The sequence below is a fragment of the Schistocerca americana genome, chromosome 4 (genome assembly GCF_021461395.2).
Source record: "Schistocerca americana isolate TAMUIC-IGC-003095 chromosome 4, iqSchAmer2.1, whole genome shotgun sequence".
Lineage (NCBI taxonomy): Eukaryota > Metazoa > Arthropoda > Insecta > Orthoptera > Acrididae > Schistocerca > Schistocerca americana.
In genome coordinates, this window is record NC_060122.1 from 435,317,286 (window position 1) to 435,333,765 (window position 16,480).

Here is a 16,480-nt window from a genome sequence, read left to right on the forward strand (position 1 = left end):
CTCTCAGAATTTTAACACTAAACCACACCGTGACACAGAACGCCTCTCTTACATCGGCTGCCACAGGAGATAGCTGAGCACCTCCGTAACGCACTGCCCTTCTTTGGATCTTCTCTGTTTCTTCTAACAATAGTATCGTGTGTGTTCGCCAGGCTGACGAGCAATATGCAAGTACTGATCGAACGGGTGTTTCGTAAGCCACCTCCTGTGTGGGTGGACTACGCTGTCTGAGGATTCTTCCAATGAATCTCCACCTGGCATCGGCCTTACGCGAGATTAATTTTATGTAGTCGATCCTCTTTAAATCACTCCATACGCCTGCTCATAGATATTTTGTGGATGGGACTGCTTCAGTGATTGTTCCGAAATCGCGTAACCATACAATAACGGGTCTTTCTGCCTCATTATGCGAAATACGTAAGGTTTATGCATGTCGAAGGTCAACTACCAAACCCTGCACCAAGCGTCGGCCCTCCGCAGGTTTTCCTGCATTTCGCTGCAGTTTTCTAGCCTCACAACTTCTCTGTATAAAGCGGCAGCATCCGCAACAATCCTCATGAAACTTCTTATGTTATCCACTATGTCATTTATACAGTGAATCACCTAAACCTTGCAGCGCAAATATTTCGATAATGGATTGCGGCCGGCCGGGGAGGCCGAGCGGTTCTAGGCGCTACAGTCTGGAACCGCGCGTCCGCTACGGTCACAGGTTCGAATCCTGCCTCGGGAATGGATGTGTGTGCTGTTCAAATGGTTCAAATGGCTCTGAGCACTATGGGACTTAACATCTGTGGTCATCAATCCCCTAGAACTTAGAACTACTTAAACCTAACTAACCTAAGGACATCACACACATCCATGCCCGAGGCAGGATTCGAACCTGCGACCGTAGCAGTCGCGGTGTGTGCTCTCCTTAGGTTAGTTAGGTTTAAGTAGTTCGAAGTTCTAGGGGACTGATGACCTCCGAAGTTAAGTCCCATAGTGCTCAGAGCCATTTGAACCAGCCAATGGATTGCGCCATTGATGTGCGGATTTCACAGACTGGAATAATAGGCAAGGATCCGTCTTTGCAGCCCACACACAGACTGTTATGAGTTTCAAATGTGTATTTATTTGCAAAAGGTACAAATATTTCACTGGAACAATGCCTGTTGACAGTACCACAATCAAAGACTAAATTAGAACACCAATGGTGTTTGTTGTTTCTGAATGCCTAAGGGACCAAACTGCTGAGGTCATCGGTCCCTAGGCTTATACACTACGTAAACTAACTTAAGCTAACTTATGCTAAGAAGAACATACACACCCATGCCAGAGGGAGGACTTGAACCTCCCGCGGGAGAGGCCGCGTAATCCGTGGCATGGTGCTTCAAACCGCGCGCCCACTTCGCGCGGCTGGTGTTTGTTGCAGGACCCTAGTGCAGGTAGTTTATGTGGTATCGTAGTTTGAACACTGTGAACACCGACAGCTGTTTGTTCTATGTTGAAGCACAAACGAATGTGAATTTCACATGGGTGCGTATGTACAGCTCTACACAAATGTTAAAACGTCTCCGGAGGCGTTCCGTTGTTAAGCGGGTCATTATCAAGCACAGCCAGCCGAAGTGGCCGAGCGGTTCTAGGCGCTTCAGTCTGTAACCGCGCGATCGCTACGGTCGCAGGTTCGAATTCCGCCTCGGGCATGGATGTGTGTGATGTCCTTAGGTTAGTTAGGTTCAAAAAATCGTTCAAATGGCTCTGAGCACTATGCGACTTAACTTCTGAGGTCATCAGTCGTCTAGAACTTAGAACTAATTAAACCTAACTAACCTAAGGACATTACACACATCCATGCCCGAGGCAGGATTCGAACCTGCGACCGTAGCGGTCGCTTGGCTCCAGACTGTAGCGCCTAGAACCGCACGGCCACTCCGGCCGGCCGGTTAGTTAGGTTTAAGTAGTTCTAAGTTCTAGGGGACTGATAACCTTAGAAGTTAAGTCCCATAGTGCTCAGTGCCATTTGAACCATTTATCAAGCACAAACGAAAAACAAACAAAGGCGAATACAGTACATCTGTGGGGCCTGTCGCGTGAAGAACCAATGTACCCTCAAAGCTTGTACTGAAAATAACCACTACCTGACTCAATAGAAGCTTGCAGTCTGGAATGCAATGACTGCTGCACACATTCTAGCATTTCAGCGGAAATTGCAGGGCAGGCAACAGCAATACGCCGTTTCATATCATATGTAATTGTTTGAAGAGGTTGGAGAGGTTGACTCTATTGGGATATCTTTCGGCATACAAGGTACACGAACGAACGGCAAACTTCCTACATTCTCCATAAACCACGAGGATGTCTGTTCCTTTCGCATTGGCAAATACCATCTTCCAAGCACGTCCTACCACGTCCTCTGTCACACAATAAGTGAAAGGACCGTCGCAGGGCAATTGCAGTGTGCACACAACACAGTGTAAACAAACTTGACGTCTTCGTCTAGCATCTAAGCAATACGATGGAACAAATAGCTGTTGATCTTTCCATTGTTCACAGTACGATAACTCGTAACTACTTGCACTAGCTTCTTGCAAAAAACACCACTGACATTCTCATTTACGCTACTTATAGGATTTTACTGTCAACACGCATTATCCCATCTAAATAATTTGTAACTGTTGTAAAAAACTGCACTTTCGTCAACGTCTCAACGTGTATTGGTTGCAACCAGGCCCCCTTGCCCCAATTCAGTTATGTGAAAATCACACATCGATAGTGCCTTCCACGTCCGAAATATTTGCTGTGCGACTAGTAGGTGATTCAGCCTGTGTAGTCTGTGAAAAGTAATTGACGTATAACAGTCTCTTCCGTAGCCCCAGAACTTACTAGAGAAACTATTCATTGCAGTCACACTGCTGATCGGATATTCCTATTCCGCATGCTTGTATTTTGTTCATTGGGTGGCATTGTGAAACTGCATCGAATGCCTTCCAGAAGTCAAAAGAATACATCTACCTGGGCACCAGTATTTACTGTTTTGCTGGTCTCGTGGACGAACAGAGCGCGCTGGGTTTCATATGGGCTTTTTTTTTTCAGAGCATGTGTTGATTCATGCAGAGGAGATTTTCGGTCTTCGGAAATTTCTTAATAAACGAGCATAAAACATGTTTCAAAATTTTACAACACATCGATCTCAGAAATGTAGGCCTATAGTTAGATGCGTCTTTTCAATGACCCTTCTTAAAAATGAGAATGATTTGCGCTTTTTCCTAATCATTAGGTGCAGTTTGCACCTCCAGTGGCTTACGATAGGCGGCTGCTAGAAGATAAGCAGGTTCTTCGGCATATACTATTTAAATCAAATTGGTATTCCAACAGATTCATTCGCCTTTCCGCTGTTGAGCGATTTCAGTTGCTTTTCTGTCGCGTGGTCGCTTATTTAGACATCTGTAATTTTGACGTTCGTGCGACGGTTTAAAGAAGGAACTACAGTACGATATTTCTCACTGAAAGATTTTTGGAAAAAGCCGTTTAGTATTTTGCCTTCTCTTTGTGGTCCTCCGTTTCGATGTCTCTATGGTCACAAGGACAGATGGCTTCGATCCGTTTACTGATTTAACATAAGAACAAAAATTCTTAGGATGTTCTATCAATTCGGTCTCTGAACTATGGGACACCCAGTTGTCATCAATTTCACGGACGCTTCTAGCTGGTTTTAATTTATCTATGACGTGAAGTACAGGGAGTGGGTTCAGGAAAGCGTAAAATAATGTTGTAGGCACCATTTATATCGCGCGAGGATGCGCCTGCATTAAACGAAACTGGTCATGGCTTTAATCAAAAAAACTTTCTATAGCCAGAGAGTTGTTTTCTGCCCTTTTCTAAAGACATGGCCATTGGCTGCGGCTGTCCGCAATTCAAAATAATATGACTTCACAGTATTACGCGATCATTCAGTCTTCACAGTGCAGGTGTGGGATTTCTATGAAGTGATCTATGCAAAGTCTAACTAAAGCCACTTTTTCAGATTCAAGATCGCTTCTCCATTCAAGCAATCCGTTATCAAACGCCTCACTAATTACATTTTCAAAGGAAGACATTGGTATGACAAGTCATAAGCCGCCTTTTTCCAAGCATATTGTAACACAGGCTCGTATTTCGGTTCGGAAAGTTGATTGTATAGCACACACGATTAAGTGACGATCGTGTAACTTTACCTGTGGGTTCTCACACAAAAAAAGGTTTTGGTTCGTCTCGGTTCCGAGAATTCCCGAACCTGTACAGAAAATTGGAATACAGATCAACATAAACTTCATTTCCGCCCTTTTTATTCCTCATGAAAGCCACACATTGCATGTTGCACCACAATACAGCTAGACCTTCAGAGGTCCAGATTGCTGTACACATCGGTACACCTAATACTCAGCAGAACGTCCTCTTGCAGTGATGCTTGCCTGTATTCGTCGTGGCATACTATCTATAAGTTCATCAAGGCACTGTTGGTCCAGATTGTCCCACTCCTCAACCGCGATTCGGCGTAGATCCCTCAGAGTGGTTGATGGGTCATGTCGTCCATAAACAGCCCTTTTCAACCTACTCCCAGCATATTTGATAGGCTTCATGTCTGGAGAATATGCTGGCCACTCTAGTCGAGCGATGTCGTTATCCTGAAGGAAATCATTCACAAGATGTGCACGATGGGGACGTGAATTGTGGTCCATGAAGACGAATGCCTCACCAATATGCTGCCGATATGGTTGCACAGTCGGTCGGAGGACGATATTCACGTATCGTACAGCCGTTACGCGCGCCTTCCATGACCACCAGCGGCGTACGTCGGCCCCACATAATGCCACCTCAAAACAGCAGGGAACCTCCACCTTGCTGCACTCGCTGGACAGTGTGTCTAAGGCGTTCAGCCTGTCCGGGTTGCTTCCAAACACGTCTCTGACGATTGGTTGAAGGCATATGCGACACTCATCGGTGAAGAGAACGTGATGCCAGTCCTGAGCGGTCCATTAGGCATGTTGTTGGACCTATCTGTGCCGTGCTGCATGGTGTCGTGGTTGCAAAGATAGTCCTCGCCTTGGACGTCGGGAGTGAAGTTGCGCATCATGCAGCCTATTGCGCACAGTCTGAGTCGTAACACGATGTCCTGTGGCTGCACGAAAAGCATTATTCAACATGGTGGCGTTGCTGTTAGGATTCCTCCGAGCCGTAATCAGTATGTAGCGGTCATCCACTGCAGTAGTAGCCCTCAGGCAGCCTGAGCGACACATGTCGTCGACAGTTCCTGTCTCTCTGCATCTCCTCCATTTCCGAACAACATCGCTTTGGTTCACTCCGAGACGCCTGGACACTTCCCTTGTCGAGAGCCCTTCCTGGCACGAAGTAACAATGCGGAAGCTGTCGAACCGCGGTATTGACCGTCTAGGCATGGTTGAACTACAGGCAACACGAGCCGTGTACCTCCTTCCTGGTGGAATGACTGGAACTGATCGGCTGTCAGACCCCCTCCGTCTAATAGGCGCTGCTCATGCACGGTTGTTTACATCTTTGGGCAGGTTTAGTGACAGCTCTGAACAGTCAAAGGGACTGTGTCTGTGATACAATATCCACAGTCAACGTCTGTTCAGGAGTTCTTGGAATCGGGGTGATGCAAAACTCTTTTTGATGTGTGCATTATATCGATATTTTGTTTCTTCCCGTTACCAGAGTTCCTCTCTTAGACCTTGAATAGGTGATCGTTCAAATGTCTCTCGTGGTAAGGAGCACAGTTTTGCATGCGAATAGCTATATGAGCGACTCGTATTCCTAAGCTAAGCACATTTTTGTGGGGTTCTGATCGTTCGTGGTCACGTACTTTCCTTGTCAGTATGTGATTCGTACTCCGTCCACAGCACGGTATTCTAAATCATTTCATTTACTACTAACTACTAGTCTGCTATAGACTGGTGTTTTTCCATTAAGTCCTTAGAGCTGAAATTTTTTTAATTTCCGACTGGTGATTTTTATGAGTTCCGTGAGGTTACATTTTACAGGTCGGATCCAGTTCTTTTACCTACAAACTTTTTCATTGGCACCAGACCAAGACAATAAATATGTGGTACAAAAACCGTGTGTCACTCTAAAGATCAAAATTCTGCTTCGCGTGAAAATTTATCTTGACTGTGTGTGTGTGTGTGTGTGTGTGTGTGTGTGTGTGTGTAGTATCTGCTTCTCACTATCTCTGTACGACAAACTGAATCGTAGCTACGTTACATTATACTTTCGCCCTCCCCAAACACACGTGTGAACAGTGCTGCCACTGTGTGGGCGTTGCAAAACTGAGACCTCAGAACACGGCGCGTCTCTTGCTGTCCAGCGGGGCGGCCGCAACAGTCAAACACGCGCGGGGAGGCGACAATGGGGCATTCACGGCTCGTTTACTTTTTCGGCGCTCTCTGCCCGCCAGATACAAGGCACTATTCTCGTGTGCTTCGTTTCGACATTCAGAACGGAATGAATCTTCGAGAACGAGTGACTCCACGCGTTTGTTTACGTCTGCTTCCCACCAGCGGTTTAGCCCATTTTGTTAGCCAAAACATTTCCCTGCACGTGCACACGTGCATATTAGACGCCGGAAAATTATGTCATCCTATCTGGTTCACTACTAACGGCCCCTCCACCTTTTTGAAAGTTACAATGGTATCATATGCGGCGATTTCGTTGTAAGGATGTAATTGCGGATATATCACGAAGAACCAAGAATTACAGGAATGAAATGTACATTTGAATGGCTATAGAATTTTGATTGAGAGTAAACCAATGGAAGAGGTAGGTAATGGAGAGCAGTAAGAGCGAGATTAGCGGTAAAATTAACGTCAAAGATAGTGACCATAACGTAAGTAAAGCGAGGGAGTTCTGCTGTCTTGGAAGAAAAATGCATGTAATGAGCGAAGCAAGGAGAATATACACTGAAGAGCCAAAGAAACTGGTACACCTGCCTAATATCGTGCAGGGCCTCCCCGAGGACGCGGAAGTGCCGCAACACGACGTGGCATGGACACTACTAATGTCTGAAGTAGTGCTGGAGAGAACTGACACCATGAATCCTGTAGAGCTGTCCATAAATCCGTAAGAATACGAGCGGGTGGAGAACTCCTCTGAAAAGTACGTTGCAAGGCATCCCAGATATGCTAAATAACGTTCATGTCTGGGGAGTTTAGTGGCCATCGGAAGCGTTTAAACTCAGAAGAGCCACTCTGTTGCAATTCTGGACGTTTTGGGTGTCACCTTGTCCTGCTGGAATTGCCCAAGTCCGTTGGAATGCACAATGGACGTGAATAGATGCAGGTGATCAGACTGGATGTTGTGTAGATGTCATCTGTCAGAGTAGTATCTAGACTAGCAGGAGTTCCATATCACTCCACCTGCACACACCCACACCATTACAGAGGCTCCACCAGCTTGAACAGTCCGCTGCTGACATGCAGGATTCATGGATTCGGAGCTTGTCTCCATACCCGTACACATCCGTCCGCTCGATACAATTTGAAATGAGACTCGTCCGACCAAGCAATATATTTCCAATCATCGACATTCCAATGTCGGTGTTGACGGGCCTAAGCGCGGCGTAAAGCTTTGTGTCGCGCAGTCATCAAGGGTACACGAGTGGGCCTTCGGGTCCAAAAGCCCATAACGATGATGTTTCGTTAAATGGTTCGCACGCTGACACTTGTTCATGGCCGAGCAGCAATTTGTGGAAGGGCTGCACTTCTGTCACGTTGAACGATTCTCTTCAGTCGTCGCTGATCCTGTTCTTGCAGTATTTTTTTTCGGCCGCAACGATGTCAGAGATTTGATGTTTTACCGGATTCCTGATATTCGCGGTACACTCGTGAAATGGTCGTATTGGAAAATCCCGATTTCATCGCTACCTCGGAGACACTGTGTAGCATCGCTCGTGCACCGACTACAACACCACCTTGAAAATCACTTACATCTTGGAAACCTTGCATGGCAGTAGCAGTAACCGATCTGCGCCAGACACTTGTTGTCTACTATGGGTGTTGTCGCAGCGCCATATTCTGCCTGTTTACATGTCTTTGTATTTGAATAAGCATGCCTATACCAGTTTCTTTGGCGCTTCAGTGTAAGAAGTAACTAGTACAGACAAAGAGGGCAATCTTGGCTAAAAGAAGTCTATTAGTATCAAACGTAGTCTTAATTTAAGGAAGCAATTTTTGAGAATGTGCGTATGGAGCATGGCATTGTGTGGTAGTGAACCATGGGCTCTGGGGAACCCAGAAACGATGAGAACTGGGGCGTTTGAGATGTATTGCTACAGCAGGATGTTGAAAATTAGGTGGATTGATAACAGAAGGAATGCAGACATTCTTGGCAGAATCGGAAAGGATATGTGGAAAACAGTGACAAGCAGAACGGACAGCGCTGTATCCGACGGATCCAGCGCTGAGTGGCTTAGCTGCGCTATAGATAATCACGGTGCTGGTAGATACCAGAACGTGAAGGAAGAGGCGTCGTGCATCCAAGCATCTACCAATAAACCGCAAGCAGCTGGCAATGTAGTCGCGGATGGTGCTAACGAGACAACAGTTATTGTTCAAATGGCTCTTAGCACTATGGGACTCAACATCTTAGGTCATAAGTCCCCTAGAACTTAGAACTACTTAAACCTAACTAACCTAAGGACATCACACACACCCATGCCCGAGGCAGGATTCGAAACTGCGACCGTAGCAGTCCCGCGGTTCCGGACTGCAGCGCCAGAACCGCTAGACCACCGCGGCCGGCACATCAGTTATTATCAGGCGTTTTTCTGGACGTCAGTCATCGCCTCCTAGTCAAACATCTCACTGCACAGTTGGACGTCTGAGTGCAAGACCTCCCACAAGACTGCGCACCCAAGAGGAGCTCACAAACGTCATTGAACTGTTCTTCCTTCTCCACCCTACAGCAGCAAGACGTTCGTTTGGACGTAGACACTTGGCCGAAAAAGATGTGTATTGAATTGTTACTGAACGCCAATCGTATAACAAAGTACGTCTGATGCGGAAAGCCAAGTGTTTGAATAGTAAGCAAGTAATCTCATGAGTTCGGAATACACAGCACACACTTAAACAGACCACACCATTTAATGCTGAGAAAGATATTCGAAGTGGTTAGATATTTCAGCTCTTGAATCAATAAAACCAATAATTCTCTAACTCGCACTGCCAGTTAAAAAAATTGACCTCTAAAATAGGTCTTGAGTATGAGCTTGACTTTTAAGTGATAACAGTCAATGCCATGAATCTCGAATAATAAGACTGATTGTCCAACGATCAATTTCTGAACTCGGATAAAATGCAGTAACCGATCTTTAATTCTAAGCGAAAGACGTAGTTTCATGAAGTTTCGACAGGTGGCAGCGCCATACGTTGCCTTCAAAATGGCGTCTGTAACGAAAGTGTGTTCCAACCAGAGAGTAGCCATTGAGTTTCTTTTAGTGAAAAACCAGAGAAACGCAGATATTGATAGGCGCTTGCAGAATGTTTACGGAGACCTGGCAGTGAACATAAGCATGGTGAGTCTTTGGGCGTGGCGTCTGGTATCATCTCTCTGGCACGTCCCTTCCGTTGTCTGGCTCCAGCTTTTCCATGAAAAATCCTCTTAGATGTTCTGTCTTTCTACATTCCGACCACGTGTCCTGCCCACTGCAGTTTTCTTATTCTAATGGTCAAGTGTCGGACTTGTATTTGGAGCGGGTTAATGCTGCTAAACGACGTCGCGCTCCTGCCAGGTATTTTGCGTGTGGATACTGATTGTGATCAGTTTTATTTCTCGTTGTTGAACACCCTGCTAACTTACGTTTTATGCACATGGTATATGAGGATTCCTTGGAAACTATAGCTTATACACCAAATAAAGTGTAGTTTTGGGCAACCACAACAGACAGGACGATAGTACATTATCTTTCTCTTTGCTGAGATACATCGATCAACCAGAACATTGTGACCACTACCTAATAGCCTGTATTTCTATCTTTGGCACAGATAACAGTGGCATGGAAGCAATGAGGCCTTGGTAGGGCGCTGAAGGGAGTTGGCACCACATCTGCACTATGTGTCACGCAATTTCCGTAAGTTCCGGGGAGTGGGGCGACGAACTCTGACGCCACGCTCAATCGTATCCAAGAAGTTTTCTGTCGGGTTCAGATCTGGTGAGTTGGGAAACCAGCACATCAGCTGAAACTCTCTACTGTGTTCCTCGAACCACTACATCACACTCCTGGCCTTGTGACATGGCGCATTATCTTGTTGAGAAATGCCACTTGCTTACTTACGAGGAGCATTCAAGTTCTAAGGCCTCCGATTTTTTTTCTAATTAACTACTCACCTGAAATCGATGAAACTGGCGTTACTTCTCGACGTAATCGCCCTGCAGACGTACACATTTTTCACAACGCTGACGCCATGATTCCATGGCAGCGGCGAAGGCTTCTTTAGGAGCCTGTTTTGACCACTGGAAAATCGATGAGGCAAAAGCAGCACGGCTGGTGAATGCGCGGCCACGGAGAGTGTCACTAGGAGCCAAAAGTCACTAGGAGCCAGGTCAGGTGAGTAGGGAGCATGAGGAATCACTTCAAAGTTGTCATAACGAAGAAACTGTTGCGTAACGTTAGCTTGATGTGCGGGTGCGTTGTGTTGGTGAAACAGCACACGCGCAGCCCTTCCCGGACGTTTTTGTTGCAGTGCAGGAAGGAATTTGTTCTTCAAAACATTTTCGTAGGATGCACCTGTTACCGTAGTGCCCTTTGGAATGCAATGGGTAAGGATTACGCCCTCGCTGTCCCAGAACATGGACACCATCATTTTTTCAGCACTGGCAGTTACCCGAAATTTTTTTGGTGGCGGTGAATCTGTGTGCTTCCATTGAGCTGACTGGCGCTTTGTTTCTGGATTGAAAAATGGCATCCACGTCTCATCCATTGTCACACCCGACGAAAAGAAAGTCCCATTCATGCTGTTGTTGCGCGTCAACATTGCTTGGCAACATGCCACACGGGCAGCCATGTGGTCGTCCGTCAGCATTCGTGGCACCCACCTGGATGACACTTTTCGCATTTTCAGGTCGTCATGCAGGATTGTGTGCACAGAACCCACAGAAATGCCAACTCTGGAGGTGATTTGTTCAACAGTCATTCGGCGATCCCCCAAAACAATTCTCTCCACTTTCTCGATCATGTCGTCAGACCGGCTTGTGCGAGCCCGAGGTTGTTTCGGTTTGGAGTTACACGATGTTCTGCCTTCATTAAACTGTCGCACCCACGAACGCACTTTCGACACATCTATAACTCCATCACCACATGTCTCCTTCAACTGTCGATGAATTTCAATTGGTTTCACACCACGCAAGTTCAGAAAACGAATGATTGCACGCTGTTCAAGTAAGGAAAACGTCGCCATTTTAAGTATTTAAAACAGTTCTCATTCTCACCGCTGGCGGTAAAATTCCATCTGCCGTACGGTGCTGCCATCTCTGGGACATATTGGCAATGAACGCGGCCTCATTTTAAAACAATGCGCATGTTTCTATCTCCTTCCAGTCCAGAGAAAAAAAAATCGGAGGTCTTAGAACTTGAATGCACCTCGTACTTACTCCTGGGCTCTACAGCCCTTTACGCGTCTTGGCCTGAATTACAATATACTGCCATTCTGTCCCATCCATGGCTTTCCATCTCCATCTTCTGGCAACCAGCTTTTTCATGTCTTCTTCGATTCCGTCTACCCACCTCTCTCTGGCACGTCCCTTCCGTTGTCTGGCTCCAGCTTTTCCATGAAAAATCCTCTTACATGTTCTGTCTTCCTACATTCCGACCACGTGTCCTGCCCACTGTAGTTTTCTTATTCTAATGGTGGTGACAATGCCAGTTTCTTCAAGAAGTTGTTCTAGTTCTGCATTCTTACGGATGTGCCAACTTCCTTGATCGTATATTTGGCCATATATTTTACGAGAAACCTTTCTCTCGCAAATGCTAAGGATCCTTTCCTCATTTGCAGTCATGGTCCACGTCTCGGCTCCATACATAACAATTGTTTTGTAAAAGAGGATTTTAGATTTTCATGAATGAAGCGAGTTTCTAATCATGGATTGTTCGGGAAAGCAGCATCTGTTGCCTGCTGCTATTATAGCTTTCATTTAGCTGCCGATGTCTCTGTGATAGTCAATAGAAGGTACTTGAAGTACCTCACCCTTTCAGACTCCTTGTCGGCTATCCTGAGACTTGGTATGTTACGTTGGTTGGTCATTGCTATATATTTGGTCTTTTCGACATTGACTACCAGATAAAGTTCCCTTGTAGTGTCTCTCTCCAGTTGTTGATAGGCATCAGCCAGCACAACTGTGTTTCCTGCGAGTAATGCTACATCGTCTGCTAAGCTAGGTACTACAGCGAACGATTAAAAATGGTTCCTCCCCAATTTAACTCTACCTCACTTACGAATTTTTCTAGCTGGGGGGCCAGCACATCAATTAGATCTCGCCACTTTGTTGCTTGAACCACTCCATTACACTCCTGGCCTTGTGACATGACGCATTATCTTGTTGAAAAATTCCACTGCCGTTGGGAAACGTGATTGTCATGATGGGGTGTACGTGATCTGCAACCAGTGTACGATAATCCCGGCCATCGTGGTGCCTTAATGAGCTCCAGTTGACCCATGGATGCCCGTGTGAATGTTCGCCAGGGCATAATGGACACGCCGCCAGCTTGTGTCTGTGTGTGTGTGTGTGTGTGTGTGAAATCTTATTGGACTTAACTGCTAAGGTCATCAGTCCCTAAGCTTACACACTACTTAACCTAAATTATCCTAGGGACAAACACACACACCCATGCCCGAGGGAGGACTCGAACCTCCGCTGGGACCAGCCGCACTGTCCATGACTGCAGCGCCTTAGACCGCTCGGCTAATCCCATTGTCTCCGTCCCGCAGTACTTGTGTCAAGGAGCTTTTCCCGCTCTCCCATCGGCATGATGAAGAAGGTGTCGGAATTAATCGGACCATTCAACGCTCTGCCACTGCGCCAACGTCCAGTGTCGATGGTCATGTGCCCATTTCAGTCGGAGTTGCCGACGTTGTGGTGTTGACATCGGCTGCAGAAGCTCATCGCTAGGAGTGTTCGGTGAGCTGTGTGTTCAGACACACTTGTACTCTGCCCAGTATTAAAGTCTGATGTCAGTCCCACCACAGTTCGCCGCCTGTCCTGTTTTACCATTCTGCTCAGCCTATGACACCCGACATCTGTGATGAGGGGTGGTCGCCCAACTTCACGACAGCCGTTGGTTGTAGGTGCTATTGTGAGTTGAAGAGATTCACACCGTACAGAAGAAAAACACGTGGCGGGTCGCATCAAAGTACTCAAGAGTAAAAATCATGTTATGGAAACGTTTGGAGACCTTCGAAGATCATTTATACAAAGGGTAATATAGTCATAATACAGAAACGTGCCTGGGACAACTCCATTGCACTGGCAGAAACCTGAACAGTGTATCTCTTTCACGTATCTGGTTTCACGTGGGAGAATACCGAGAAAGAACGATAGAGTTTAGCGTACCGTCGATATCGGGAGCGTTGGAATCGAAACAGATAATCGAATTCGTCAAGAATAGGGTGGAAACTGACGTAGTCTTGTTTAGGTAACCCACCTGCTCCCGAATACAACTGTGATAAACCATCCATAGCCCAGAGGTTCGTTTGAACACCACAGTGCTGCCCTAGACGTGGAGCTACTGGAGGTGGTTTCTCTGTCCTCTGTGCCGAATGACACAGCCAGCCGGAGGGGCGATACCGTTTAAATGGATTCCGATTGGCTGTAGTGAGACGAATCTTCGAGGCACGGTTTTTTTATTCTAAAGAAACATATCATCGTTGTATTACTTGTTTAAGAAAATCATCAGTATAATTTGATGCTGTCCTCTAACTTTTCCAATCTTGTGCTAATCTATTATAAAATCTTCTCGGGTAGACAGCCGAGTCAATGCGTTGTTTTCCAGCAACGTTTCAGCAAGTTTCTTACTTGCCATCTTCAGCAAGATTCTTACTTGCCATCTTCAGGCGAAGGCCTTCGCCTGAAGATGGCAAGTAAGAAACTTGCTGAAACGTTGCTGGAAAACAACACATTGACTCGGTTGTCAACCCGAGAAGATTTTATCATCGAGATTCGCCGAGAAAGCTATTGTGCTAATCTTTCCATCTTCATGTAGCTACTTCACCCAACAACTTACTTTGTCTTGATCTAAAGAGTAAAGTAAAAATTAACTTGATTAGAGAGTCATTGTCAGATGTGTTGGTCTAGTGGTGCAGCACATGCCTGGCAATCAAGAGTTATCGAATTTTTGTCCTGTGGATTTGGATGAGTGTCTTCTTGTGGGTGTTGTAGGTCTGTGATGGAAATGATTGACAGGCAATAATAGTATTGTGCATAATTGCAACCATTTTTCCCTAACTGACACTTCAGTTATGTTTATCATGTAGATAAGGATAAGTATTATCCACATCCATAGCTTCAACTAGGCCTAAAATCGAAACTAATAAAAAGCTACATTAGCCAGTCAATAATGTCAATTATATTTTTATAGTGTAGAACATGATGCATTATCATATTTTCCCTAAAATGGCGTTTAGAGAAGTAAACTGAACTGAAAAACTTCTAAAAAGGTGATGATACTTCGTTTGTTGTACCCAACGTTCCTTGAACATTATTTGTGATTACATATGGCACCCCCACCTTACAGACGAGAAAGTTTCAAAATTCAGTGCGTTTTACTTGGATATAGTTACTTAATAATGCAAGACTGCAGTATGTAGTAAGTAAATAAACTGATTTACATTTTACTCACAGATACTTTCAAATGTAGCACAACAAAAATAAGTTACTGAGTAAGCTGTGGAGATGACTGTAGCTTCAAAAAAAATTTTTCCCACAAAATGTTAAAAAACGAAATAAAGTTACGATCTGTTTGCGCCGCCTACAGGGCTAACATACATATGTTTAGGTGTGTACTGCTCACAATAGCTATATCGAGAACAGAAAATCTAGCAAAATAAGTCAATAGTATCCTTTCAAACTACTCACAGTTTATTGTTTCATCATTTTAGGTCCCTTGCGTACTGAAAATGAACTAACATTGGCTATGAGACGAATGCGTCTGACGCCATGCATTCATTATACGATTGCCCATACCACTGGACCAGAATGATGCTATATCCTGCTCTCCCTTGCCGTACGAACCATTCTGGTTTGCCTATTTTCAAGTAAGAGGCGTGGTATAAGAAGGAGTCGAGAAATGTAATTGGATAGGCTGACATGACAGTAAAATACTTATCTGCGTCTAGGCTGAATATGTGTATTGGTTTGGAAGATTTTTAAGCGGATTTCCAAGAAAGGGGTCCAGGGTTTAAGAAAGAGTGGAGAAATCTGATTGGCAGCAAAATACCGATCTGCCGGCCGGAGTGCCCGTGCGGTTCTAGGCGCTACAGTCTGGAACCGCGAGACCGCTACGGTCGCAGGTTCGAATCCTGCCTCGGATATGAATGTGTGTGATGTGCTTAGATTAGTTAGGTTTAAGTAGTTCTAAGTTCTAGGGGACTGATGACCTCAGAAGTTGAGTCCCATAGTGCTCAGAGCCATTTGAACCATTTAAACCAAAATACCGATCTGATATTGGGGGAACTCAATATGTGTAATGCAGTTGGCATAATATCTCTCTGATTGGTCTGTTTTCAGGAAAAGGAGGGGCTGTGGAGGGAGCGGGGAGGGGACATTGGAGAAGGAATTGAAAATGTTCTTGGACAGTAGAATACTATTATTAGGAGAGCTAAATATGTGTTTTGGCTTAGGAGCTCTCTGATCGTCCTATTTCGGAAAAAAGGCACATGGCTTAGGAAATCACTGGAGAGGGAAACGGTGTGGGTTAGGAAGGAGTGGGTGGGTGGGTGGGGGGGGGTGTGGGGGAGGATGGGGTAGGCGTTGCTGGAGGGGAGATTCTTGACTTAGGTGGCTGTGTGGCTTAGGAGAGGTGTGGAAGATGATGACGTCATGCATGTAGTCAATCCGGCAGTCAAAGTTGAAGCCTATCCAGAACACTAATTGCATTCTTATTGGAGTACTACAAGAAAATGTAGTACAATTTTAAGTGAGACTGCGTAGAAGACTTTTTAGTGACGTGCCTTTAATACTGCTCGAACGTTCGTACCGTCAGGCCGAATGAAGTCAGAGATGTTCTCTTAGAACTATCACCATCTTGCTCTCTCAATAAGACCATTTCTTACATTGGTGTCTTTGGAATGAAGATGTTCTGTCACCAAAGATTATTGGAACATTTATATTTCCACTGTAAGCAGAAGAGTTCTGCGATTTTACTGAGGTACGGCCTTTATTTAAATGACAGCTACATTCAGGAATCACCACGCAACAACACAACTCTTCCGCGTAATGGAACGTATCACAGCCGGCTACA

General features: G+C 45.5%; 1 protein-coding gene across 1 annotated transcript in view; it reads right to left on the reverse strand.

Moving 5' to 3' along the window:
- LOC124613529 (tripartite motif-containing protein 45) overlaps positions 1-12,269 on the reverse strand; it is a 169,788-nt gene extending 157,519 nt beyond the window's left edge. The window contains exon 1 of the mRNA XM_047142239.1: positions 12,208-12,269. Coding sequence (XP_046998195.1) covers positions 12,208-12,269 — 62 coding nt within the window. The remainder of the gene's footprint in view (positions 1-12,207) is intronic.
- Positions 12,270-16,480: the final 4,211 nt, after the last annotated feature.